The following is a 27,480-nucleotide window of genomic DNA, read 5'->3' on the forward strand; positions in this document are numbered from 1 at the left end:
TGGTTTCTTTTGATGTTGAAAGAAGCAAAAATTTACATTTTTGCGATGAAGCTTATTTCACAAGCTTTAGTCACAGAATGAAAAATAATTTTTCAAGTATTTGTAATTTTTGTGCAATGATTTGATTACTTAATCGAATTAATGTAATTTTAATAATGTTATTTTGTTTTATTTTTCATTTATCAAAAACAAAAACTGGAGATCATCATAATACTAATAATTTTAATAGCCTTTGATATAAACATTCAATAATAAATTAATACAATTAACAAATGATAATATTCTAAGGAAAATAAATAATACTTTAGATTTTTACAAATCTTAAAAAGTGAGCAATAAAGCTCACATAACATATACACAATCTACCAATAGTTATTTGGACACTCATGCATATCGGTGGTGGTGGAATTTTGGTCTGGAACTGTTTCTACTAGTATGAGCCCTTGGTTCAAATTCATGATAATCTCTCAATTTTGACACCTCTTTCATTTTGGATAGCAGTGTGCTTCTACGTTGTGACAGTTAAAAGGTTGGACCCATATTATTTCTAGCCGTTAGCTGATATAAGGTCTATAATGGATTCGTATGATGACAATGGGATTAACTAACTGAACTGCCCTTCCCTAAACCCAGATCCTATCGTGAAACTCTGGGACGAGTTGGATCGCTGAATTAAGGCGTCCGAAATATGCAAAAAAAAAAACTTATCTCTTCTCCAATCAAATGGAAGAGACTAGCTATGATGCAAGGATATGTGAAAAGCTTGCCCCTAAAATTGCCTCTCGTAAAGGTTATTTATTAAGGTTAAGGTTATTTATTAAGGAAGGTTATTCATTAACTACTGAATATAAATACGTTGTGTTTTTCTTTTCTAACACAGGTGCCCAAACACTTAAAGGTAAATAGTATATTTGTAATTCTGTTCCTCTTTTTTTCAAGGAGAAACTTTAAAATGGCACTATACATTCGCTCACATTGAATGGCGAAAAAGATTTCTTCTTCAGTTAACCCTCATTTTCTCGCAGAGCCTTTAAAATTAATTCAGCAAACTGGTGAATATCTTTGAGATTGTCTGCATTTACGAGCCAATCTCTTGGCTGTCTTTGCAAATGATCTGGCCCGATGTTCTGAAAAAAATTTGGTTGGTTTGGAGCAGGGCCTGGTCGTCGTACAGGTAAAATTGTTTGTGCAAAGCTGTTAAGAAATCGGCTCATGTTGCTGAAGAAAGTTAAAAATCCATTAAAAAGCAGCAAAGGAGCCAATACTACACTTATTCCAGCTCCAACTGGTGTCAGTTGCTTCAATAGAGGTTGCATTATGCTAGACAAAGAAGAGTGTGAATCCTGTGAAGAACTGGGGACACTCTCTGTTTTTTGAGGTCTAGAGCTACTTTGAGAATGTTGTGCCATTATATGATGCATTGAAGATGGCAGAGATGAATGCTGTTGATAGATATTTTCCATCGAGTTGCTTTGAGAGTTCTGTTTTGTATGGGAAGAATCTTTAAAAGATTCACTTGAGCTACTGGGTAAAGATTCTGGCTTCTTTTTGTTACTGTGAGAAGCTTGAGCCATTGCCATAGCGTGAAGTCTGTAAATTTCATCCATGGATGAAGATGAAGGTGCTCCTTCTTTTTTCTTTGTTGATGTGGAAGAAGATGAAGGATATGAATGACTCATAGACACTCCATGAGAAGCCATACCGTGCATTTGGTATAGTCTATTCATTACCTCAATGGGGGAGAGAGTAGTTGTTGAAGGTTTTTCCCTTTCTGGCTTCTTTTTATTGGATGAAGTATTGGGCCTTTTAGAAGGAGTTGTAGATTCAACAGTGGATGCTACAGTTGTTGTGGTAGTTGTTTTTCGTTTGGACGTTGCTTTAGGCCTTGTTCGGCTCCCTGTAGATTTTCGAGTGGATGATTCTACTGAAGCTACTGTAGAGGCTGTAGTTGAGATTGAAGAGCTGGATGGTGCTTTTGTTGCTGCTCTTTTAGATATTAAAGATCCCTCAGTGCTTCTTAAAACTACAGTAATGAGGAGAAAAGTCCAAAAAAGTTCTTTAAATACCAGTCTGAAAAGAAATAAAAATTAATTATTAGTATGACCCAAATAAAGAAAGGGTGCTATGTATGAATAAATATGAAAAACGTAAATGAAACAAAAATAGTGCCTATAGTATATTTGTTTTGTAGCACTATTTGTGTTTCATTCGCGTTGTTAGACTTTGTATGACTACAATCTTATATATGAAAAAAAAGACGCAATGCTTCATATGTCATAAATCATCGATTAAATCAGGCTATTTTTATTAGGTACTCCGAAATGATCACCCTTAATATATATTAGAGTCTCAAGTCAAAAGAGATTGTATATTAACGGTCTTAAGTTCATGTTTAAGTTAATAAAAAATAAAAATACTATCAAACCTTAACGAATCATTACTGAGGAAGACGAAAACTACTAGCATCAGAAGATGCTTGATTTCAGGGGAAACAGGGAGAAGTAAAATGGTGATGGTTTGAAAAATCTCCAAGTTTCATCAGGTAATTAAACTGGTTTCTATGCTTTTAGTTCTGCTTACCTCAGTAGTGATTTGCGTGATTTCTATTAAGTTTTCGTTATTTCCTCGTTTAAAATTAACTATCAATTTCTATTTTATGCGTGATTTTTGCTACTATTTCGACAAGTTTTGCCGAGTGTTTTAAAAAAAATTTGTTATGGGTTGTCATTATGAAAAACACCCTGTTTACAATCTTTCGAAAAATTTGAGGAATTATTGGCAGCTATGTAATACCAATAAAGAAAAAAAAGCTGCCTTCGAGAAATTTCGGAGATGTTTTTATCGGGAAATAAAAATTTTCGTTTCTTGCTCATTTAAAAAATTTTTAAGCCTAATCTTTATTTTACCTTTTTTTCTCCCAGATAAGAACAGATGTTTCTATATTTCACACTTCTACTTGCATAAAATAATAGCGTTAAGCTAATTAGTGTTAATATTGGGCTTTTGAAATATTAAGGCAACATAATAGTAGTTGCGTTTTATCAATGGTAATCTTAAATGGGTTACTATAATCATGCCTGTCATCTTTTACAATTTTTTACAAAGATTTTTTCCTGTGATAGCAATGCTCTTTTTTGGAGAAATTTAAATCTTGGTTTATTAAATAAAATGATTTTGATCACCACAACCTAAAAACAATAAAAGCTACTGATAAGTATGCAGATATAGTGATTTGAAGTAAATGAATTTCTAGAAAAATAATCAAAATAAATAGTTTCACATCCAAAAAAAGCGTAAAAGTTAGCAGTTATGAGGATATTAACGCATCTAAGATTGCTATGACGAAAACGTAACACTATGTTGTGATAAAAAAAAAGACTTAATGAAAGAAAGCGGAAAGACATTTATGGATTCTCTTGCGTTGGTTACAATATTGCCTAATTTTAGACTTAAATATAGATATTTATTTTTTCTATACATTGCGTTGAACGCGAATTCTTTGATTAATTTGACAGTAAATTTCAAGAATGAAATAATTGAGTTACCACTTTTTTTTATCATTTTTAATTGGTTAGTTCATTAACCCTCTAACGCCGGGTAATAAATATTGCAATGACTTAAAAAAGCGCCTTTGAGAAAAATCGATTGTACATAGTGGATATTTCCTTCATTTATCTACTCCTTTGACTTCAGATTCAAACATAAATATTGTATTATTAACAAATTATAGTCGTGAGAACTACCCATTTTCTGTAAAATAAAAACTTTTGCTACGACTTTTTATTTTTTATTTTTTCAAAAACAAGAACCGTTCTTTGAAAAAGGCTGTAGGCACAAAAAAGTTCCCAAAACCTTTTTAACAAAAGAAAGAAAGAAAGAAAAAATAAAGTTTGGTAATTCATTAATTTCATTCTTGAAATTTATTTTCTTTATTTATTTATTTTAAAAAAAAGACATATGTGCTTATAATATACTGAAGACATAAATATTCATATTTTGACTTCAAATTAAATGAATGAATTTTGAAACTAAAATGATTAGAAATTACATTACAACATTAGAAATTATCATTTTAATCTTAATATGAGAGCCCAATAAATTTTTTTATGAATTTATGTCCCTGAAAAGAGGATTTTAGTCACTTTTTTATGAGAACATAAATAAGCCAATAAAAGTATATTTAGAAGAATCGAAATACGTGTTTTTAAATTCATTTTCACGCAAATAAGAACAATAATTCTCGCTTATCTGCAGTCTCTGTAATTTGGGATTGGTCATGGCCCTTCTAGTTGATGCGTCATGAATGGTGATCTACTCATTCTTCTACCAAATGTTCTCTTGTAAACAGGGAACTTTCGGATTCATCAACTATCGCTACAACTACTTTCTTGTTCTCTATGGTTCTTTATATTTTTTGCTGCAGGTTTTTTTAATCTTGCCATTAAAAATAAAATAATAATAATTCCTTGAGTAAATAATATAATAATTTCCGCTTCCATTTGTATGCAGAAACTGCTTTATATTAAAAATCATTTTTGACAAAATATTTTTACATTTTTCATTGAGTGTAAACAAGGACTATATTTTAATAACCTACTACTTAATTATTATTATTTTTTAAAAAAAATTGTATTTAAGTCTTCATGAATTACTTTCCTTAACTCAAATTGAGAAAATTTAATTTATTAAAAATATTAGAAATAGATTTAAGGTTTCAGTGCCATTAGTCATCGATTGAATGCCCCCTTTGGCTGAATTTCTAAGGCCCCCTCAACCACATCAGCGCACCACTGGTCGAACGTGAATGACAGGGGTTGATTCTTTTGTTAGATGCCCCTGTAAAGAATAGTGAAATCACTAAATTAAGCAAAAAAAGGAACGAGCAAAAAACTAATTTAAATTTAAAAAAAAAAAAATTGAAAAGTTACATGCATTTATAAAAATCTAAATCTAATAATCTTTTTTATAATTGTATACGAGAGCCGTGATGGCTCTGGGGAGAGAGCGTTCGCCTTCCAATGCGGCGAACCGGGTACGAATCCCAGTCGATACGAATTCCGCATCCGGCTTGCACCGACCACAGTGCTAACGTAAAATATCCTCAGTGGTAGACGGATCATGGGTTAGAGTCTCCTTGCCGTCAGGCTAACTGTGGGAGGTTCTCGTGGTCGTCCTCTCTATGTAACGCAAATGCGGGTTAGCTCCATCAAAAAGTCCTCCACGAAGGCAAATTTCTCTCAATTCTCGATCCAGGAGTTCTCTTGTCTTCTGGATTGGGTTCAAAATTACAAGGCTGCGGAGTTGATCATTAGTAGTCGTAAACCCATATAATTGGGTGGACTGTGCAACGGCGGTTATAAAATAAAATAATTGTATACGGAAGTTCCAAAAATTTATGATTCTTTGATTTTTCTAAAATGTAAAGAAATGCTCGTTCATGGTCATGACTCCTTTGACTTCTCCCTGCACACCACTGCAATTCAAAAACAAAGCTCGATGGCTTCATAGTGGATTAAAGAAAAAAATCAAGGCATTTTCGGAACAGTTTACATATATCATACTACTTTCAAAATATGCAAACGCATAATTTGCTCTACTTAAGTGTAATAATAGCGAATTTCACAACAAAAGAATAATAAATTTTACAATTTTAAATTTTCGAATTGCTTTGTTTAGAAGAGAAAGTTTTAAGACTTTTCAGTATAATATTATCAATACTGAACAATTCATAATAGTTTCAAATCAATACATGAAAAAGTTTTAGTATTCTCATAAAAAAAATTACCTGTATCAATTAGTTGATATTTCCTCATGCCGATATATAATTAAAAATTGCAATTGAGATTTTGTTAATCAAATAGTTTTAAATTTGGCTTTCAATAATTTCAAAATAAAAACAGTGAACATTTTGTTTTAAATAATTTTAATAGACGATCCCACAATTCACCCTAAAAAGTAATAGAATATGATTACTGCATTGTTGATTGGAAATGATCAAAGATAAAAGAGAGGTATTGTGTAAAAACTCCATCCTACAAAATTTTTTGCAGTATTTACTAAATATGATAAATAAGCATATGATCTCTAAATTTATCACCATAATATTTTATATTATATACATAAACGTAAAAATTTTTTAAAAAATTTTTAAGTTTCTTTCGAATAAAATGACTAAAATCCAAAGGGATTATCAAAGTTTTAAACATTGATAATCCCGATGTGTGGGAACGCACACGCAAATCAGGAATATCTGGACAAAAATCTAAAAATTAGGACAAGTAATGACAAAATATTTTGCACATGATAATCAAGCAGAGCCGGACAAAGGCATGGGCATACGGGGCAGTTGCCCCGGGCCCCGACATCAGAGGGGGGCTCCCGAATCAAAATTTATTTTATGTTTCCTTCTTAAATGAACTTTTTTTTATACTATATATCAGTACTGTGCAAAATCCGTCAGTTTTATGTTAGCTTCTTCATTAATCTATCGTATGAACACAAAAAATCTATATTTCGTAAATCCATGGCTTTCTAGGGATAAATTCAGCTAAATTTTTGCACTTACGATGGACAAATTTGGGCAATCAAAACCCTGATTTTTAAATATCGCAAAAGGCGATATGTTTGCAAAAATACGGGCTTCTGATTGGCTAAATAGAGCCATCGTAATTGCGAAAATTTATCTGAATTCCGCCCTAATGTCAGCAAGGATAAGAATTTTTCACAGCTAGTTGACAAAGTTAACAATCAGTTAACCCATTGTGGACCGTTTTGTGCATCTTTCATTCAGTTAATCGAAGGAAAATAATAAATTAGTTAAAATAACATTGCTTTACATTTTCTAATTATAAATTTAAATAGCATTTTTGTCAAATTTTGGCTCTTCAGATGTGCTATATCCTTTTCATGATTGACTTAGAATTGTCAGAAAATCAATAAAATGAACAGAATGATATTTCGTCTGACCATTGGAAGAGGGGGACTTTATAGGTATTTTAGGTTCTAGTGAATTTTCTTGTTACATATATATAACGAGGTGAAAAATTTTAATACCTCCATAAAGTTCGGTTCTTCATTACTGAAGCAGAGGGGGGCTCCCAAAGAAGTTTTTGCCTCGTTCCCCAATTAGGCTAAATCAAGTCCAGATAATCAGCACAACTACGAGCCCTGCAATTTCAGAGCTACTCATCACTTATGTCAGTGCGGCCTCGTAAAATTCTTTATACTTAACCTTAGATTCATAAACATTCGTCTCCCATACCGCATAAAATACGTAAACATTTAATATTTTTAAGTAACTTCCTAGATCATTAGACGGAATGCTTATGAATTATATCTCCCATACATGTTTATGAATCTAGGAATAAATTTAAATCGATTATTATGCTTTTAGGAGCCTTTTATACTTTGCAAATTCGATTCATATATATTTTTTGTTATACAAATACTTATAATTGTGTGAAAATATTCAACTTAAATTTTTAATCGATACCTCCATAGCTAATTTATTACAATTCAGAATCTATATTTATGTACGGTATTTTTCAAATTTAGTTTAAACATAAAAGGAAGTCGTTAAATGTAAATGAGTAGGAAGTAAATTTTTAAGATTTCGCCTTCATCAGATTCCCTACGGTCCACAGTAGGCTTATCATTAGGTCGAAATAAGGTCACGAGCCACATGTTGAGTACACTTCGAACAAGGATACAGATCGCGCTTTTTTAACAACAAATAAATAATAAGCGGACAAAATGAGAAAATCAGCTCAGTAAGAAAATGCTTTAAAAACATTCTGATTAGTTTAAAAGATCAATTAAAAAAGAAGTACGCGTAAAACAATTCCCAAGATCAAACTTATAGTCCAGGCAATACAGGAATTTGCCTGGAAAAATAGGCTGGAGTTTTTATTTTTGTACTATTGTGCTTTTTAGGGAGCTAGGCACGAATCCGCAATTTGTGATCAAAATTTTTCAGGGAGTGATTTAAAAAAAACTGGAAAAATCCATTGCAAATAACTGTTTTGTTTGTTTCAGGATTGAAAATTTACTTCAAATTCTACACCTACTACATTTCGGCATGATAATAAATCAAATAATTATAAGTATGGAAACAATGACTACTATAGCATAGGAATGACGTCTCTTTCAGTACTTCAAAGGAAAAATATAGAAGAGAATAACTAATAGAGGTTTGGAATTTAAAGAAAATTCTCTTGTGAGATCTAGTAATATGCATAAAAAGGTACCCACCACTAAAGGTAGATCGAATCGTTATTTCGTTCAAAATCATCATTTAACGTTCCTCAAAATCGTAATCGTTCTTTCCATTTCTGATTTTTTTCCTAGCTTCTTAAATTTTAACTTAATTATAGATTTCTAGCACCACTTATGTGAGTGTTGTTAGAATCAAAATTATAGTTTAACAGAGCAAAAAAATTGGAAACAAATTAAAAGATTTATTTAGCATAATTAGTATAAAATTTGTAATTTATTTTTTCTAAAATTAATAATATCCAAGGTGTCCAAGGTTGGTTTCAATAAATATCAATATGTTACCCTCTGCTAGGAAGTTTCCAAGGACATTCAAGCACAGATCATTTGCATAAATACAGATATTTAAAGGATATTTATACAGATATTTGAAAATCCACTGCTTTCTAATTTAATATTTTTATAACAGAAATCCGTCACAGAGATTCCTCAACAGGAATAATTTTTTACAAGAAGTGAATCTTTGAGGTTTTGTTTTATAAATTTCGATACCAGTTTTTTTTCTTCTTAATTTTCTTAAGAGCTTACAGTAAACAAAAGTGTACTCCACGAAAGGTTGTTTTTCATATACAGCATAAATTTACTACTAAAATATTTGTAATTTAATTATAAATACTACTGATGTTGTAATTTAATTATCAATACAGTATTGATATTTTTAATTATAAATACCATTAAAAATAACATGCAAATCAACATGTAGTGATGCACAGTTTTATAACCATATAGTCTAGTCAAATTGCTGAATTTTACCCAAAAACACTTTTCATTTTTAATAAGAAACTATTGTTGTTTGGAAAAGAGTGCTAATATACAGTAAAATTCCGTTATAATGACAATCCATCATAGCGGATGAAATTGTCGTTAGAAGCAAATACTCATATTCAATATTTTAAAAAGGAATACAAAATGAATACAAAAAAAGACTAAAAAGTGAACAATTATTTTGATTTAAAATACATATCTAGCGTTGACCGGTTTTTCCTGCAGAATGTAAGTTGAATTACGTAGCTCTGTACTTTATGAAAAGCGTAAATGCAGGGCTCTCAAGAGTCCGTCAAGAATATTGAACTGGCTGCTAACTACACATCAAACCAATTTTAAATGTTCGTAAATTTTGCAACCACTTAAATTTAGATAATATTCATCAAGCAGGTTCCAGACTTGTATCTATGCAATAAGTTTTCAAATCAGTGTAATGATCAAGAAAAATTTAAAGATCAATTTTTAAAATCAAGGACTACATTTTATTGCATAGATTTTGCTACCAATTTTTAAAGTTTTGGTGGACCTTTGGGAGTCCTGTAAGGGTTTACGACAGGAATGTTAGAAAACTAACTTTTCATATTTTATATGAACAAAATGAAATGATGTGCAATATTTTTTGACGTTATTGATAACAGTGAATATTGATTTGAACAAGAATGCAAATATGGAGGCATGATAGATACGTGGTCTACTAAAGGCGCATTCTTTTGAAATGTATTTCAAGATTTCTAAAAAAAAAAAAAAAAAAAAAGCGAGAGTATTTTTCCTTTTATTAGGAAAAAGATAACTTAGCCGTTAGTCATCCGCACATTTCTTTATAAAAATTAAAGAATAAAAATTTCAAGAAGAAAACAATGTTTATTTTTCGCTTTTCTATGTTTATACTAGAAATATATAAAAATATCTACCTTTATTCGTGAAATATTGCTTACTAAAACGGCAAAAAGAAATTTATCTCCCAAACTCTTTTTTGCTGTAATAGCGGAAAGTTAATAAATTTTAACTCGTTCTAAACTTATGATTTTTTTCAATAAGTAATATTAAAATTTTGACTGTGACTTGGAAATTTCACTTAATAGTGGACTTCTGGTAATGTGCCGTACTCGTTTTATTGAACTTTTACTGTATATTGATGCTTAAATTAAGAAGATATTTTTTTTATTAACTACCATTCAAAACTTTAATTACATGATTAAAGGCCGGGATAGTCTGATTGGTAGGGCACTGGGCCTATGTCCAAGAGTTCGTGGGTTCGATCCCTGTCGGCCGAAGCCTCCCCGTTTAGTAAATGGTGACTGATGCACGTTAAATCTGTCGAGTCGCAAAGTCCTCCATGCTCCCATTACAAATCAAAACCTCTGGGGGGTCCAGGAGTTTTCTTGTCTTCTGGATTGGTTCAAAAATTACAAGGCTACGGAGTTGAACATTAGTAGTCGCAAACTCAAAATTGGGTCTGCTTTTCAACGACGGATAAAATAAAATAAAATTGCATGATTAAATATCCAAATTCGAAGTTTTATCTTACTTAGACATACCTCATGGTGGATAGGCATGATTTGTTTTTAAAAGATAAAAACTAACAATGAAATAACTGTGCTACCCGTTTTCACCTTATTTGAATAGAATAAAACTGTCCCCAAAGGAAGATGTTATGCTTGCGTTGACGGGTTGAATTTAGCCAACATTTACAAATCACAATACGACTTTTAGATCTATCGTACCCAGGGTGTCCAATAAGTGTGGAAAAGATCAAATATCTCCAAACAAAATATGCATCGGATCAAGTAAATAAAAATACACATGTGAGACTGAGGCATTAATAGAATTTTGGTAATACGCATTTTACAACTGCTATATAAAATTTCAAAAAATTTCTCAGATGTCCAATAGTTAAACTTAAAGCATTTTAAAGTATTAGTTTTACTTTTTAACAGCCGGTGGCTGAGTGGCAGTTCTTCGCGCTGTCGTGCCACAGATCCTTGGTTCGATCCTCGGGCCGGGCAAGGTTGACTCAGTCTTTCATCCCTTCTGTGGGTTGATAAAATGAGTACCAAGCATGCTTGGGAACTAAACACTGGGGGTACCACGTTAGGCTGACCACCCAACCGGAGCATCTGCTCTTACACCCCAGAGTCCAAATGTTAAGAAAAGTGAGATGGGTACAGTAGGCCTTGGCCCTCCATAGGCTGTCCCACCACTGAGTTTAATTTTTAGTAGTTTTATCAAATTTTTACACTGTACAGTATTAATCAAATTCCGCAAGAAAAAAAAATAAATTGAAATTTATTTATTTTTTAAATAAAGGAAATACTTTACAAAATTAATCTAATTTTGTAAATAAGTATCCTAATAATTGTAGAGAATAACCCACACCCATATTATTAACACTGAAAGCCTTATATTGACTGTACCATTAACTCACATTAGCGTATATTCGCTTAAGAGCTTCATTCGTTAATTTAAAAGGACAAATCATAAGTGAATATTAAAATATGCAATAAGCAAGTATTCTAAAACATGACATCTCTTATTATTAAAAGAAATTAAAATAGTTTAATAGTTCAACAAAAATAAATGGAAATCTTCCTTCTTCCTTCCTTAAAACCTTATTTTTAATTTGTTATTTAAAAGTAAACTGCGCTATTACGCAACTGCATGAGAAAGTGCAACATAGTTTTTCCAATCTTCCAAAATTTACAATGAAATTTTGAGTTACTAAATAGTAAAAATATTCCAGCTGTCCACATTAGTCCCATATCCTATGAGTCCTACTTCTTATGTCAACCCTCATTGTTTTCAAACATTGTTTTGAACTGCGCGAGAAGAAGATAGTAGTGCGCGGAATTTTTTAAAACTAAAGTAAGCTACCTTTTTTTTTTAAAATTTCGTGTTTTTGTTTTATTTATAACAGAATATGTTATTTTATAATCTCGTCTATAGAGCCGCGATGGCTCAGGGGATAGAGCGTTCGCCTTCCAATGCTTCGAACCGGGTTCAAATCCCAGTCGATACGAATTCCACAAACGGTTTGCGCCGACCACAGTGCTGACGTGAAATATCCTCAGTGGTAGACGGATCATGGGTTAGAGTCCCCTTGCCGTCGGGTTAACCGTAGGAGATTTTCGTTTCTTCCTCTCCATGTAACGCAAATGCGGGTTATCTCCATCAAAAAGTCCTCCACGGAAGCAAATTTCTCCCAATACTCGATCCAGGAGTTCCCTGATCTTCTGGATTGGGTTCAAAATTACAAGGCTACGGAGTTGAACATTAGTAGTCGTAAATCTCGTCTATAAGTTTCGTCTATAATTTTTGACATGTAACTTAAGTTTTGATTAGATATAAATGAAATATGCCATGCACATTTATTCGCGTTATTCAAGTAGTTAATAAAATTAAGATTTCATAAACAAACTCAAGATTTGTATCAATAAGTATTTAACAACCAGGATATTTTATTTACTTTTATCTTTTTAAATTTAGTCGTTGAAAGAGTTAATTTTTACAACCTCAATTGGAATAACTTATGCTAAAGATTAGATTGAAGTGCAATTAAAAAAAAGCAAATAAATTATTTTTGGAGAGCAAAATACTTCGTTTTGAAAAATTGTAAATATGGCACTATATTTTCATATTTGTTAAAATTATATATAACATTGCACTAACTTTTTTTTGTAAAAATTATAAATAACATTGCACTTTTAACGTTATCATTAAAAAAATTGTGAACGGTTTGCTTAAATTTGTGAGCAACCTTTCAAAATTATATGTTGCAGTACACACACGTGACTTAGAAGAAACGTCGCCTGCTACGATAAACAGAACTTAGTTAATATTGATAAAGCTAAATTTTATTATATTAAGCTGGATCTAAGCTTTGTTAAGAATGACAGTTAGATCTCTGTCGAACTGTAACTTAATTAATATAGGGTAAACCAATCAGTGAAGGAACACTACCCAGTGAAGGAACATTTCATATATATTGATTGAAAATAAGAATTTGAAAGTTTTTCTTTAGATTGATTGGTAACAATAGCTTACTGCCAAACAATAGGAAGTCATCTAGCAATGTTTTGGATAACCTGGTTAAATAGACTTCTCTGGAAAAATGTTTGAATTTGTTATTATCTCTGCAACACCTTGTTTCTTTGAAAAAATTATAAGGTGAGTGTTTGTATTTATATGTTTGAAGTGGAATTAATTGCACATAATAGTTTTATTTTTTTCACTGTGAAAAAGAGAATTCAAAACATAGTTATTGAAGTTACGTTTTACTTTTTTTAAGCATCATAGCATAATAAAGTACTGAAATAAGGGGGTGTATATTCACTGGATCACCAAGCGATGAAAAACCAGTGAATAAACAAGTGTTCCTTTACTGGGTATTTTTCTAAGTTAATGAAAATAAAAGATAAACTTTAATTTTCTTGTACCTTTAGTGATGTTCCGCATCAAAAGTATGTTAAAAATATGAAAAACAACTTCTAACCAGTGAGGGAACAGGCATGTTCCTTTACTGGGCATAAATTTCCCAGTGAATGAACAGTATGTGTTAATATGTTGACACTTTAATTTTTAATTCATGATTACAAAAAAAAGTTAACATTTTCCAAGTATTTATATGTTATAATTTCAAAAATAGGCTTGTTTTTAAATATTTCTATGACTTATAAATTCAAAAAGGCATTAAAAAATAACCAAAATTAAGTGTTCCTTTACTTGGTCTTCTTACTACTTGTTATTTGAACCTCCAAAACTTTAAAACAATATTATGTAAGTTCTCTACAATTTTTTTTTTATACATAATTTGCAATTAGTGACAAATATGTTGACACTGTCATTTAACTAAAATTACAAATTTTGAAATTAATATGATTTTTTAAAAGGCAAGCGAAGCTTAAGTGTTCCTTCACTGGTTAGTTTACCCTACAGCGTATTAAAACGTAAGATCAATTAGTCGGTCCACCATGTGTTAACTTTTGGAAAAACTTAACGATTTGATGTTAATCACCCAGAAATTCTTTTTGATTCATCTCTATTGTACTAAAGAGATAATTATAGTTTGCTATTTTGATGTGAATCGCATCACTGAATTTCTTATTCAGGGTTGCACAGGAAAACAGGAAATTTTTAAGTAACGCATTTATCACAAATAAAAATATTTTTATTAACAAAAATGTATGTATATTTTCATAACAAAACATACACTGGGAGCATTATACTGCAGGAGAAACCCTTCAAGGCAAATTCTGTTTTCAAAATATCAAAATGCATACAAATTATGTCAGGATAACGCAGAGGAGAAATAATCCAAGAGCGTGCTTAGGATTTTCACGGCCCTGGGCGAAACACCTAGGCATTTTATCAGAGTTGATCACAGTCATGTTTTATTTAAAAATATAAATTGGATTTTTTATTTTAATCAGATTTTTTTATTTATTCTTTTCTCGTTTATCGATTAAAACTATGATAAAATGTATAAATAGTAGGGGAGAGTGGGGTCAATTGTAACATTTTTTACTTAACTATTTTTAACTAACAAAAAATCCAATATATTATTAGTATTAATTGACAGACGAGTAAAGTAGACTATCCTCTACTAGAAAAAAAAATAAATACCTAATTTTAAATGTTATTATATTAGTTATTAACAATTTTTGACAGTCGAGCACTTGTTACAATTGTCCCCACTTACGGGGTCAATTGTAACAGTTCATAAATTCAACTAAAACATAGTTAATTATACATAGTATCATAGTTGTGATATATTTCTTTATTGATCAAAATAGTAGTCATAGTTTAGGATTAAAAATAATAATGAGCAGAGACATAAAGGGTTAAGCTTTTAACTTTCAGGGGTTAAAAATTTTAATTTATGCTGTGAAAGGTGACAAATAAAATAATGCACATGCAACATAATATAAATGATATAGGAAACTATTGGTGGTTCTTAAAGACTTAAGTAATGGTTTGTAAACATAAGATTATTTATTTTCAGCTGTTACAATCGTCCCTTTACTTATTGTTACAATTGTCCCCAAGACGCCATTTCAGCTTCATTTGTTAAAAACAATGCTAGTTAATTAGCAAAACTAATCTTTTTTTTATTGAAATGTTAATTAAGGTGTCCACTTACATATTCGGTTACTAATTTTTATTTGCTTAAACAAAATTACTTTGTTACAATATAATATTCTAATACCAAAAAAAGTACTTGCTTGGCGTAAAAATATCTTTTGTGATCTAACTCTTTCAAAAGTACATAAAAATGATTGCCATCAGGGGTGTACATGTAGATTTATTAAATACACCTTGTGCGCCACCTAGGAACCAAATCTAGAACTCGACACTCGAAATTTTTGCTCTGTTACAATCGTACCCTGTTACAATTGACCCCACTCTCCCCTACTTAATATTATTTAACAACAATACGGCAAATTAAAATTTTTAACGCTACTTATAATAAAAAGGTTATACTAGTATTTAATTGTGGCAAACTAATCACTACATATGAGCACATTAAAAATGAAAAGAAAAGAATAATGAAATAAAAGTTACAGTCACTGGTCAAATTATTAGAAGTACTCTAAGATTCTATGTAAAATCTGAATTATCAGGTGATACTATACAGCTTTATTGTTATTACGCGACTGAAACCGGTTAGCACTTGCTTACGCTTGTGTATCAGTTGGTTAAATTAGACGATAATCAATATAAATTCGATGATCGGATAAATTTTATAAATGTAGAATATTTATTATATCAGGTATTATATTAGTATATTATTATAATTAGACCAAATTATTACACGCACTGTAGTATTTTAATAATTACATGTTTTGCAATAATTTATATGCAATACTTTTATATTTAAACATACATGTAATTTGTTTTTATTCAGGAGATTTTTTATATACCTTCTATTTGCATTTATTTTCAACGTATTGCATTGCAATGTTAACCAATTGACGCACGAACATAAAATAGTACAAACCGGTTTCAGTGGCGTAAAAACAATAAGCTGTATAATATCACCTGCTAAATTAAGATTTTACACAGAATCTTACAGTGCGTCTAATAATTTGGCCAGGGACTGTACATTCTTACTTGCATTTAAAATCTTGAACAGAAAGAAAAATCATATATTTTTTTTTTAATTTACCAACCTATTCCTTATTAAAAGAATAAAACATTTATTATCAATGAGATTTGAAATCAGTGATTTATTATTACATATTGATAATGCAGTACTGTATAAATAATATTTTCTACATAAATCTATGATTTTAAAAAATCATGATTTTTTTTAAGTAAAATGTTTTTTAATCATGCAAACCCTGCTTTTTATTTTTCTTGACATTACCGCGGCAGGTCTTAGGGATTGCATTCCACTCACAAATGGAAAATAATTGAAATTTTTAAAATAATTCATTTCTATGACACATCAATGTTATTATTTTAAAATTTACACTCATTAACTGAAATTAAATTGGGCAGATTTGGAAATATAAATTGAGATAATTAGAAATAGGAAAATCCTAGAAATAGGAAAAAAAGATTTAGCAAATATGAGGAAAACTTAACATTTTAACTTATCCATATTTATAAGTAATTTTTTTAAGTTAAAATGTTAATATTAAGTTAAATGTTAAGTTAAAATTGTTTACAAATGTGGATAAGTTAATTATAATGCAATTTTCCTGTTTTTTGAGCAGCAAAATTGTTTATTAAAACAGAAAAATTCAAAAAAGTTGATAGATCATTCTCAATGGAAATGAGTGCCAAAGATGAAAGCAAGCATCAATCATCATTGATCTCAAAATATATTTTTATCAGTTTCAGTTTTGGAACTGAACGTTCTGCAATAATGATGGTTATAGGAACAGTAAGAAGAATTTTTAAAGCAATCCCAAAATTTAACATAGTATCAGTAAAATTGTTTTTGTATTGTAAAGTTGTTTTACTATAGTATTCACCGTTCTTTCTGAAACTAGACACCTTGATTCATTGACAGTAACTAAAAAACAAGATGAGTGACGATGACAATAGCAATGTCTTTTTCACAACATGTCTAGTGGGCTGCAAGATAAGCAACCTTTTCAACTGGGAAAAAGATAGAACTATGAGTGTAAGAGTTAAAGAAATTTTCTCAATATGGCAAGAAAGTGGAGGGAGAAAAAAAAAACTTTTAACATAACTATGTTACCGTAAATGATCGAAATCAGGAGAATGTCGGCTTTCACCGGTGAATGTCAACAATCACATAGTCGTTTTGGTGAATGTCCGAAACATTTGTTATATCCGATTTGATATTAATTTATTCGTTGATATTATTATATTTATCCAAAATTTTAATATCTACTGAGGATAGATTAGGAGAAACATCAGTGTTTGGAAAACTGGTTAAATGCATATAAAAAAAAAACATTGATGTAAGGCATACCGGGCAAATGTATACCTAGTTATATTTCGGACATTTACCAAAGCGACTATGTGTTTGTCAACATTCACTGGTGGAAGTCAACCACCACCAATTTCAGTCAGTCACAGTAACAACTATATTAACAAGCTTTGAAATTTTGGCGGCCCTAAATTTCAGCGACCCTGGTTGGTTGCTCAGTTCACCCACGCCTACGGAAAGCCCTGAGTATTATTTGTTTACATTTTATAATGTGAATGCATTTTAAACTGCATAGCTTGCTCTAGGTTGGCCTAACTTTTTTTAAAACTCTCAGTATGTTTTCTCTGTGTAGTAGTCAAAACTAGGGCAACAGAAAAAATATTGACTTACATATTGTGAGAAATCCGCGTAAAACATAAGCATGAGGATCCAATTTTTTTTTCTGATAATAAAATGTTGTGAATAATTTCTCATTTTAAACGGAATTTAAATTTAAAAATTTGTCTGAAGAATCCCAAATCTAAGATTTGTAATTTTTCGCTATAAAGATTTTGCGCCAAGACTTTACCAAAAACTGAGTTTAGAAAAACTGTCACTACTTTTTTCTAGTTAAACAAGAGTGCCAGAAACTAAAGCGTATTAAATGGGATTATCTCAGCATAAATCATTTTTCAGGGTTTGTACGTACCTGGAAAAAATTAATAACTGGTATCAATTTTGTCATTAAAAAACTGAAAATTTCCTAATATCAGCTTCCAACATAGAATTGAAATTTTATATCCACCACCTTCGGATCTATATGTGTTTACTTAGAATGAATAAAATATTCTGGTAGCTGAAAATATAATAATATAAAAAAATGTATATTCATATTACTATCACTTATTAATTTTTTCCAGGTGCGTATAAACCCTGTTTTATATGTGAAGATAACGGAGATAAACCCCGAAAAACAGAAAGAAACAAATTGGTAATAAATTATCGGTTAGGTGTAAAGGATAATTTTTCATTTTTGTCACTTCAAATTTAAAAAAGTTTAATCAAGAGATTGTCAAATCTAGGTTTCAGTAAAAAAAATAAATTTCTATAGGACATTTTGCTATCGGATTTTAATGGTAGAAAGAGTTCCTGCTCCCACCGGAAAAAAATACCACTGAATATCTATTGTTCTAACCAAATGGATTTTTACATACTAACTGTTAGAGTCGCAATGGCTCAGGGGATAGAGCATTCGCCTTCCAATGAGATGAACCGGGTTCGAATCCCACTGATGTTTGGTCGATACGAATCCGCATCTGGCTTGCACCGACCACAGTGTTGACGTGAAATATCCTCAGTGGTAAACAGATCATGGGTTAGAGTCCCTTTACCGACCGGCTAACCGTGAGAGTTTCTCGTGGTCTTCCTCTACATGTAAAGCTAATGCACGTTAGTTCCATCAAAAGTCCTCCACGAATTCAAATTTCTCCCAATATTTGATTCAGCAGTTCCCTTGTCTTCTGGATTGGGTTCAGAGGATTTGGATTTTGGACCCTCAAAATATGGGGATAGCCACAATCTAGGAAATATATTTCTAATATTTAAGTTAGGAGAGCGATCGAAAATTTTGAATTCTGAATGTTTATTTTACTTTTTGCGTATTTCGTCTTATGTCGAGAACTTAATAAGAGAAACGAAAGAATTTTGCGCACCATTATAAGTTTCGTTTATCCAAAGATAATTTCATGTAGAAATAATTTTCAAAAAATATTTTATTTAATAATAGTAAAAAAAAATTGAATAGCAAAGTATACAAATTTTTATATTCCTTTAATGAATGTAATTTTATATCGCAAAATATAAAATTTTAACGCAATTGGTCAAATAGTTTCTGAGTTTTCAAATTTTTAAAAAATCGCACATTCCTCCAGAATTATTCAACATATTTCGAAAACATAGCAAAAGCAGTTTGTCTCGCTAAACAACACACTCTCACAGTTATTTCAATCTTTTAAGAATTCAGTGTATGAGGTCACGAATTGTAAGTCAGCCAAAGAAGAAAAGAAAAAGAAACATTAGTTCATGATGGAAGGTGATCCGTAACAATCGAAAAAGAACATAAGGGCAAACAAGATATTAATATGAATCAAATTCCATTCAGTAGCTTAAACAAGCTACTTAGAGAAATCATAATAAATTGTACAAATCAGGTGTTGTGTCTTTTCAACAAGACATAACGGAATACATTTTTTAAAAAAAATTGTAGTAAAACCATTTCATTCTTAGCTGTTTTTCGTGGATTATTTTAAAATAAGCTCTTACAACTCTTAATTATAATGTATTCATCCCTACTTACATTTTCTCGGTAAAAAATATAAATCAGAGTTTGCAAGGTTTAGGACAGAATAGATTAATCCACGGTTTAAACCGTCCTGTCCAAAACTGTCTTGAACTGCCCAAAACCCTTTTTTTTTCAAATTATGTCACAATTCTAAAAAAAGATTGTGAAAAATAAAATGTTGATTTTTGAGCAAGAAACAAAATGAAAAAATTTTTTTGTTTTATTAAGAAAGTTGATCATTATTTTTAATATCGCATTTTTATCCTTACGCATACACATAATTTATCAGTATTAAAAGCATATTTATTCATATTTAAAGGTATTGTTCACTTATGTTGATCAATGAATTACGGAGCTTCAAAAGTTATAAATCTCTTCCTTTTATATTACATTATTTTCCTTTAATAAGTTAAAGCAAATTGTATAAAAAGTAACAAATATTTATTAATATATGTAATTATTGCTTATACAATGGTTACACATATAGAATTTTTGCCTTTTACCAATGTTCAAGGTTTTGAACGCTTTAAGACAGAAAAATCAACGTGTCATTGTCCAAAACCAATTTAGGACGTCAAAAAACCCGACCCTGAAATAAATCTTTTATACGCGTCATAAATGTGTTAAAATAAATTAATAAAAAATAAAAACACTTAGCAGTGGTCATGGATATTTTAATCTTCCCAAAAACAAGCTATAATAAAATGATTTTCCTACAACTTTTTGCTCTTTTCCGTCTTGACATTCATAACTCTCAGGCACGCGCTCCCCACTTTCAAAACTCCATTAATTGTTTTATTATTATAAAAAAATTTACCATTAACTTATCCATGTTCACTATACATGGCTGTTCACTATACATATAATATAGCATGGCTGTCAACTTTTTCGGATTTACCAAGAAATAAAAACGGTTGCAAAATTTATACTTCAATACTTTTTTGATGTAATACATCTGATTTAAAATGCTATTGACATCCACCCTATCTAGTTAATTTAATCATATATAGATAAACACGTTGTCTACGCTCTTGAACTAATTTATTGCACAACGCGGACACTATGTGCAGTTTGTCTATGGTAAGAACTCCCCCCGCCATGAGGCTGTCTGCTGCTATGAAAACAAGAATAACGCACTTCAGGGAGGGTAGCTTCTCTTCACTCTAGGGCTGACAGAACAAACCTACTCTTCTCTCGCCGATCTCAGCCATAACTTGTCTTAAAACAGTGACCCCACAACCTTACATGAAATAGTTATACCTCGTGTCCATAGTCACAGCCATGGTTCCAGACAAATGGGTAGGGGAGTTCTTACTTTAGACAAACTATACATGTAACCGCGAAAATAATGGCAGTAAGCAAAAAATCAAGAGGAGTTTTATACTCCACGGTTATATATATGAAAACGAAAAAGTAAGTAAATCATTTCATTCTAGATACTTTAAGAATTTCTTACAGTTATTACATATATATATATATATATATATATATATATATATATATATATATATATATATATATATATATATATATATATATATATATATATATAGGGCACTTTATTACCAGTGAGAAAGTGATGAATAGTTTATGAAAAACAGAACTTATTTCACTTCTCCCGAAAACAAGCAACAATGAAATGGTCCAGTTTTTTTCCGTCTTACTCGGAGGATTGCTCACGGCAAGGGGCTGTTGTTGTTGTCGCACTAGAGCTACACAATGGGCTATTGGCGACGGTCTGGAAAACATCCCTGAGGATGATCCGAAGACATGCCATCACACTTTTGATCCTCTGCAGAGGGGATGGCACCCCCGCTTCGGTAGTCCGACGACCTGCACACGCAGTCGAGCACTTTACGGTAGAACAGTTTAACGAGGACCAATACCGCACACCCTCGGTCCCTACTCACGGCAAGTGGCATTCCTGGCCGAACGATCTCGTCCTCCATCAAACGCTGTATTAGCGGTGAGGTAACGGGCCTGAATAAAAAGTCTTATCGTAAACAATTCATAATTTTCATGATCTCTATAGTAATTTGAATTTTCTTTGACATGTATGCACATCGGGCCAAATCTCTATTGCGGTGCGTTTACTCGTCATGTAAAATAAATAATTCCATTGACTATAAAAGCTTGAAAAGAATACAAAAAGAACAATATTTGGTGGTATGTTTCCTTTATATTACCAATTGAACTGCTAATATATTATATTGCGGGTGAAGGGAGACTCGCTGTCTGACAAAAATTACATCTTACGAGAATTGAGGGAGGCAATTTACACAGACAATTAGCTTTACGAGTCCCAGACATTCTTGAATTAAATCCTCCTAAGCATTCAATCCAAAAGTTCTTTATTGAAATATCCGAAGCAGGGCTGTAAATAAGACGGAAAAGGAAAAAAAAACTGATATCAAAACCATTTCATTTATAGCTGTAAAAAGAGCTCTTTTTATTTATAATTACAAAATATTTATCATGAGGGCGAGATAGCCTGGTTGGTAGGACACTGGGCCCATGTCCAAGAGTTCGTGGGTTCGATCCCAGCCGGTCGAAGATTCCCCGTGTAGTAAATGGTGACTCATGCACGTTAAATCTGTCGAGTCGCGAAGTCCTCCATGTTCCCATAACAAATCATTACCTCTGGGGGTACTGATCCAGGAGTTTCCTTGTCTTCTGGATTGGTTCAAAATTACAAGGCTACGTAGTTGAACATTAGTAGTCGCTAACCCAAAATTGGGTCGGCTATTCAACGACGGATATAATATAAAATAATAATATTTATCAATTAAATATTTATAATTATTATTATATTAATTATATATTACTACCCTCGTATTGTATATGACTTTTTGAGGATTCGTGACCTCCTGGACATGGTCTAGCTTGTAGCTAGACCTTGAGGAATAAGCCACACACATATAACCACTATAGAAGTGTTTTTCAAATAAAGAACAGATCAGAATGCAAATGGTTCAAATATAATCGTAATTTATTTTCTGATTATTTTAAATAGAATTATAATTCTTATTTTTCAATTTTTATAATTTCAATCTTTAATTTAATTATTTTGCTTTAGATTAACTTTTACTATTATACCTTACAAACAATTCAAACAGGCACATATAAATCCGATACTCCTATGATATTTATTTTGTCGTATCAAAAAAGAACCATGATTACATTTTAAATGTTTCAAATTAAAAGGAATTCTAAGACATTTATACTTTTCAAGAAAATTAGGTACATCCTTTTGATAAACAATCTAAAAAGAGAATGTAGAGTAATACCATTTCAAGATGAAAAGTATTGTTGCTTTTAAATGCTCATTTATATTGATATTTTATTTCTATAACATATCAATATTTTTTCGGGTATGTCTGAATCTTATTTCCTACAAAATAAGAACACGTGTAATCATTATTATTGTCATCCTAACAATTGCCATTAAGACATATAATTAAAATTTGAAAATAATATCTGAAGTGTGACCTTAATGCCGTGCTTTTTTTCTAAGCCGCTAGTACTTGATGTTTATGTAATATAGCGTGACATGTGACAAGAGGGTATTCTGAAGTGTTACACTTCGTAACAAAGCCAAGTTAAAAATATTGAGAAAAAAAGTGTGCCATCAGTTTTGGCCAGTTTCAAAGCTTTAATTTTTAAGTTCAACTGTTTTGCTGAAAGGATTAATTGCTGCTAAATTTAAACTATTTTGCTGAATGGAGTTGTTTGGAAATTTTTTTTCAAAAAAAGGAAACAATTCCTAAATATTCAAAAATTATTAAACTTTTCAACATATTATCAGTTTTGGGAAATTTTATTATTTAAATGAAAATCATTTAATTAAATTTTTAAAAGCCAAGTAAAGTAAGACCGAAGTAACATTTCAAATATTTGAACAGGGTTTCCACAGGCCTAAAAATTCTTAATTGAGGTAGTAAATTAGTGATTAGTGATAGATTTCTTTTTTCAATATACCACAATAACATTTAGAGGTTTCGTATGGCCAAAGTTTTTAGATATGTTTCATTTAAAAGATTGCGGTTATATAATGGTAGTTGCAAATATGTTAAAGGCTCATCTTCTTATTGCTATATCCTTTTTAAAAATTTTGAAGATCCGTGGTAATCCTGTAAAAAATTGGATCACATTTTTAGAAAACTATTTCTTTCTTTATCTTGATACTTTGCGCCATTTTGATATTAGTATAGAGTGTTGGCAAAAATGGATAAAACTTTTATCTTAACATTCAACAAATTTGCAGATCGAAGGATGCCCCGGAAAAGAGGGGTGTAACGCATTGGAAAAGGCAAGGATAAATAAACTGGAAAGATGCATAAAAAATTTAAATCTATTTTTTAATATAAATGCTAGCTGAAATTAGTTGATAGAGAAAAAATGCAAACAATATTTTAATTACCTAAAACATTATTAATAGCCTATTCAGTACCGATGGAAGAGGAAAGGATTGCTTCCCCAGGCTTGACCGCTCCTAGTTAATACATCATACTAAAGAGTATGTTTAGTCTATCTTTGGAAAGAACTCCCTCGCCATTCGTCTGGAACGGTGACTATGATTACGTGGTTATGATTACGAGGTTAACTATTTAACTACAGGTCAACAAATAAGATAGGTTTTTGCTAGCGTTGGTGAGAGAAAGGGAATCAGGGTAGAGAGAATCTCACCTCTTTGAAATGAAAATTTCTTGTTTCAATAACGTTAGACAGCCTTAAATTTTGTGGCAAGGGGAGTTCTTAATATAGATAAACTTAATATGCCATAATACGAGAGTGGCGAATTGAGATCATACCCGTGTGATCTCGTGCCGCTAGAATCAGAAAAGTCATTTCGTATATGATACCGTGGGCCGAGAAGGGAGAATTGCGCGATTATACTCCTAAAAGGGTTGTTTTGTCTGAAGATACAGCTTTATTCTTTATGAAATATTTTGATAAAGACAAATATTTATAAGTTAAAATGCATGCGCCGTGGTGTCTCAGGGGATAGAGCTTTCGCCTCCCAATGAGGCGACCCGGGTTCGAATTCCAGCGATGGCTGATCGATACGAATTCCGCACCCAGCTTGCACCGACCACAGAGCTGACGAAAAATATCCTCACTGATAGACGGATAATGGGTTAGAGTCCCCTTGTCATCAGGTTAGCCTTGGAGGTTTCGGGGTTTTCCTCTCCATGCAACACAAATGCGGATAAGTTCCAATTAAAAAGTCCTCTACGAAGGTAAAATTTCTCTCGATACCTGATCCAGGAGCTCCCTTGTCTTCTGAATCGGGTTCAAAATTACAAGGCTACGGAGTTGTACATTAGAAATCATAAACTCAAAATTGGGTAGGCTGTTCAATGACTGTTTTAAATATCAAATAAGTTAAAAAATACATAATTCATAACAAAAATATTAGTTTTTAAGGCCATAATGTCCTTAGTCACCTCGGACCGTTGCGTACATCATCCTTTCTCTGCACGTTACTGCTCACAGAAATTAAATAGCATAAAATTCTTTATTTAAAAAAAAAAAATCAAGACAGAATCTTTGAATAACAACCTTCATTTTTTTAAAATTAAGTTAGTTTACCATCTTAAATGAAAGAAGATGTTTTTGGATCTATTTTAATGTGTCTATTTGACAGTTAGAGAGGTTAAATAAATTACAAAACTTGCATAATTTATTATTTTGTCATCCTTTAATTACAGTGATCCTTTAAAAAAAACAACGCTTTTTTTTTTTATCCGGTGAGACAAAAACTATTCAGCTTAGGAGAGTAACTTTTGGGAAGTTAATCATGAGGTGGTAACTGCCTAAAAAGGTCATTAATCACTAGGATAAGTTCATTTATCGATGGGTTAGCCTACATGTTGTGGGAACTAGTGCGTTTATTAGTGCGTGCGTCAACTAAAATATTCAAGTTTATTTCAGATTCGTTATTCTAGTTTTATGCTTTTTTTTAATTGCATTTTTACTCTTGATGGCATGAAACTTGTAACTTTTTAAATTCGGTGGCCTATCAACTATATTCGGCAGAAAATATAAAATTATCTCTTATATTTAAATGTTAAAGTATTTTTTAAAAAATGTTTTTGTAAAAAGATATTAGCAAAAATGTTATTCTAGTTTCACTCTACTTTTATCTTTGCGATAAAACTTGTGTTATAATTCGATGATGCATTTTAAGTTCAACATTCGGGAGAAAATATAAAATTATTTTTTTTTTTATATTGAAATGTGAAAGCAACTTAGAAAGGATACTTTAGTGTAAGATATAAGCTAAAATATTTTAGTTTTACTTTATTTTTATCTGTGTGATAAAACTCATGCTTCAAATTCTGCAGAAAATTTTAACTATCTCTTATATTTAAATATGAAATATTTTCCAAAGAATATTTAGGTAAAATACATAAACAAAAATATTATTCCAATTTCATTTTTGATGTGATTAAACTTGTCTTTCAAAATCACTGCTGTGCTTATTCAATCCATTAGGCCATACCACCTAACTACTACGAAATTTTCGTAGTTACAGAAAATGGTTTTCCTAGTGATAAATTTATTGCGCTAATATTTGAATAAATTAGAATTCTTTTGTTACCTCTGCTTATAAATATTTAAAACAGATATATAAAAAGATAGACTAACAAATCATCATGATTTTTAACATCTTTTACAACATGCAGCTTTTAAAGATATTTTGATATGTTATCAAAAAAACACCCACAGCTGCTTACTTTTGTAGTGAAGCATCTCTCTCTAAAACACAAGAAAAAAAAAGGAGACACTTCACTCATAGTCCAGACAATAAAGAATTTTACCTGGAAAAATTGATGGGATTTTTTATTTTTCTGTGTAGTTATGCTCAGAGCTCCCAATAAATATAATTTTTACCCAAAATCATAATTTGTAGGATTTTTTCCCTTTTTAATTTTTTGTCTATTTCCTTAAACTTTTATTCAGTTTAGACTTCTAACAACACTCACAGGAGTTTTTCCATCTCCCTCATCAATTTATTCCTAGCCCTCCAATTTTCTTAAAAAATTTCCCACAAACACGATTTTTGGTCTGTTTTTTTTTTTTTTTTAATTTACAAATAAGATTTGGAATGTGAGTTTTTTCCCCCCAATTTTATATTTATTCTAAATAACAAAAATAGTCTGCCCCGCCTCAAGTGTTCCCTCTCCTAAAATCAAATTTTTAACAACATTTCTCTTCTAATATTTAACTGTTCATTTTTTTAAATTAATTTAGAATATAACTCTTAATATTTCAATGAGAATGAAAACTTTGCATAAAACACAAATAACAATCTAAGAAAGTTAAAAAAGAAATTTAAAACAAAAAAATTAAGTTTTAAACTGCATGTTTAATATAAAATGTACACTTCTGTTTTAATAATAATATCCAAGGTATTCTAGGTTCCTAATAATAAATATCAATTACCTTTAGCTAAAAAATTTTCAAGGACATTTACCCTCTACTAAAAAATTTTCAGGCATATTTTAGCTTAATAGATATAAAGATACAAAAAATATATCTGAAATCATCATTTAATTCTTACATATTTCCTGAATATGGAATCAATGATCGATGGATTTGTCATTTTGTAAAGTAATTGTCATTCCTGCCCTAACATTCATTGTATGTGAAATCAATGTTCGCGTGTCATTTTGCAAATAATTGTCATTCCTACAATAACATTCATTGTATGTGAAAT

General features: G+C 30.9%; 1 protein-coding gene across 1 annotated transcript in view; it reads right to left on the reverse strand.

The window, feature by feature from the left end:
* Positions 1 to 202: 202 nt before the first annotated feature.
* LOC107457557 (uncharacterized) overlaps positions 203 to 27,480 on the reverse strand; it is a 33,153-nt gene continuing 5,875 nt past the window's right edge. The window contains exon 2 of the mRNA XM_016075732.4: positions 203 to 2,070. Within this exon, the coding sequence (XP_015931218.1) occupies positions 1,005 to 2,070 (1,066 nt within the window). The 3' untranslated portion in view covers positions 203 to 1,004. The remainder of the gene's footprint in view (positions 2,071 to 27,480) is intronic.

The sequence above is a fragment of the Parasteatoda tepidariorum genome, chromosome 12 (assembly GCF_982258835.1).
Source record: "Parasteatoda tepidariorum strain Cologne lab strain chromosome 12, Ptep-v5.0, whole genome shotgun sequence".
Taxonomy (NCBI): domain Eukaryota; kingdom Metazoa; phylum Arthropoda; class Arachnida; order Araneae; family Theridiidae; genus Parasteatoda; species Parasteatoda tepidariorum.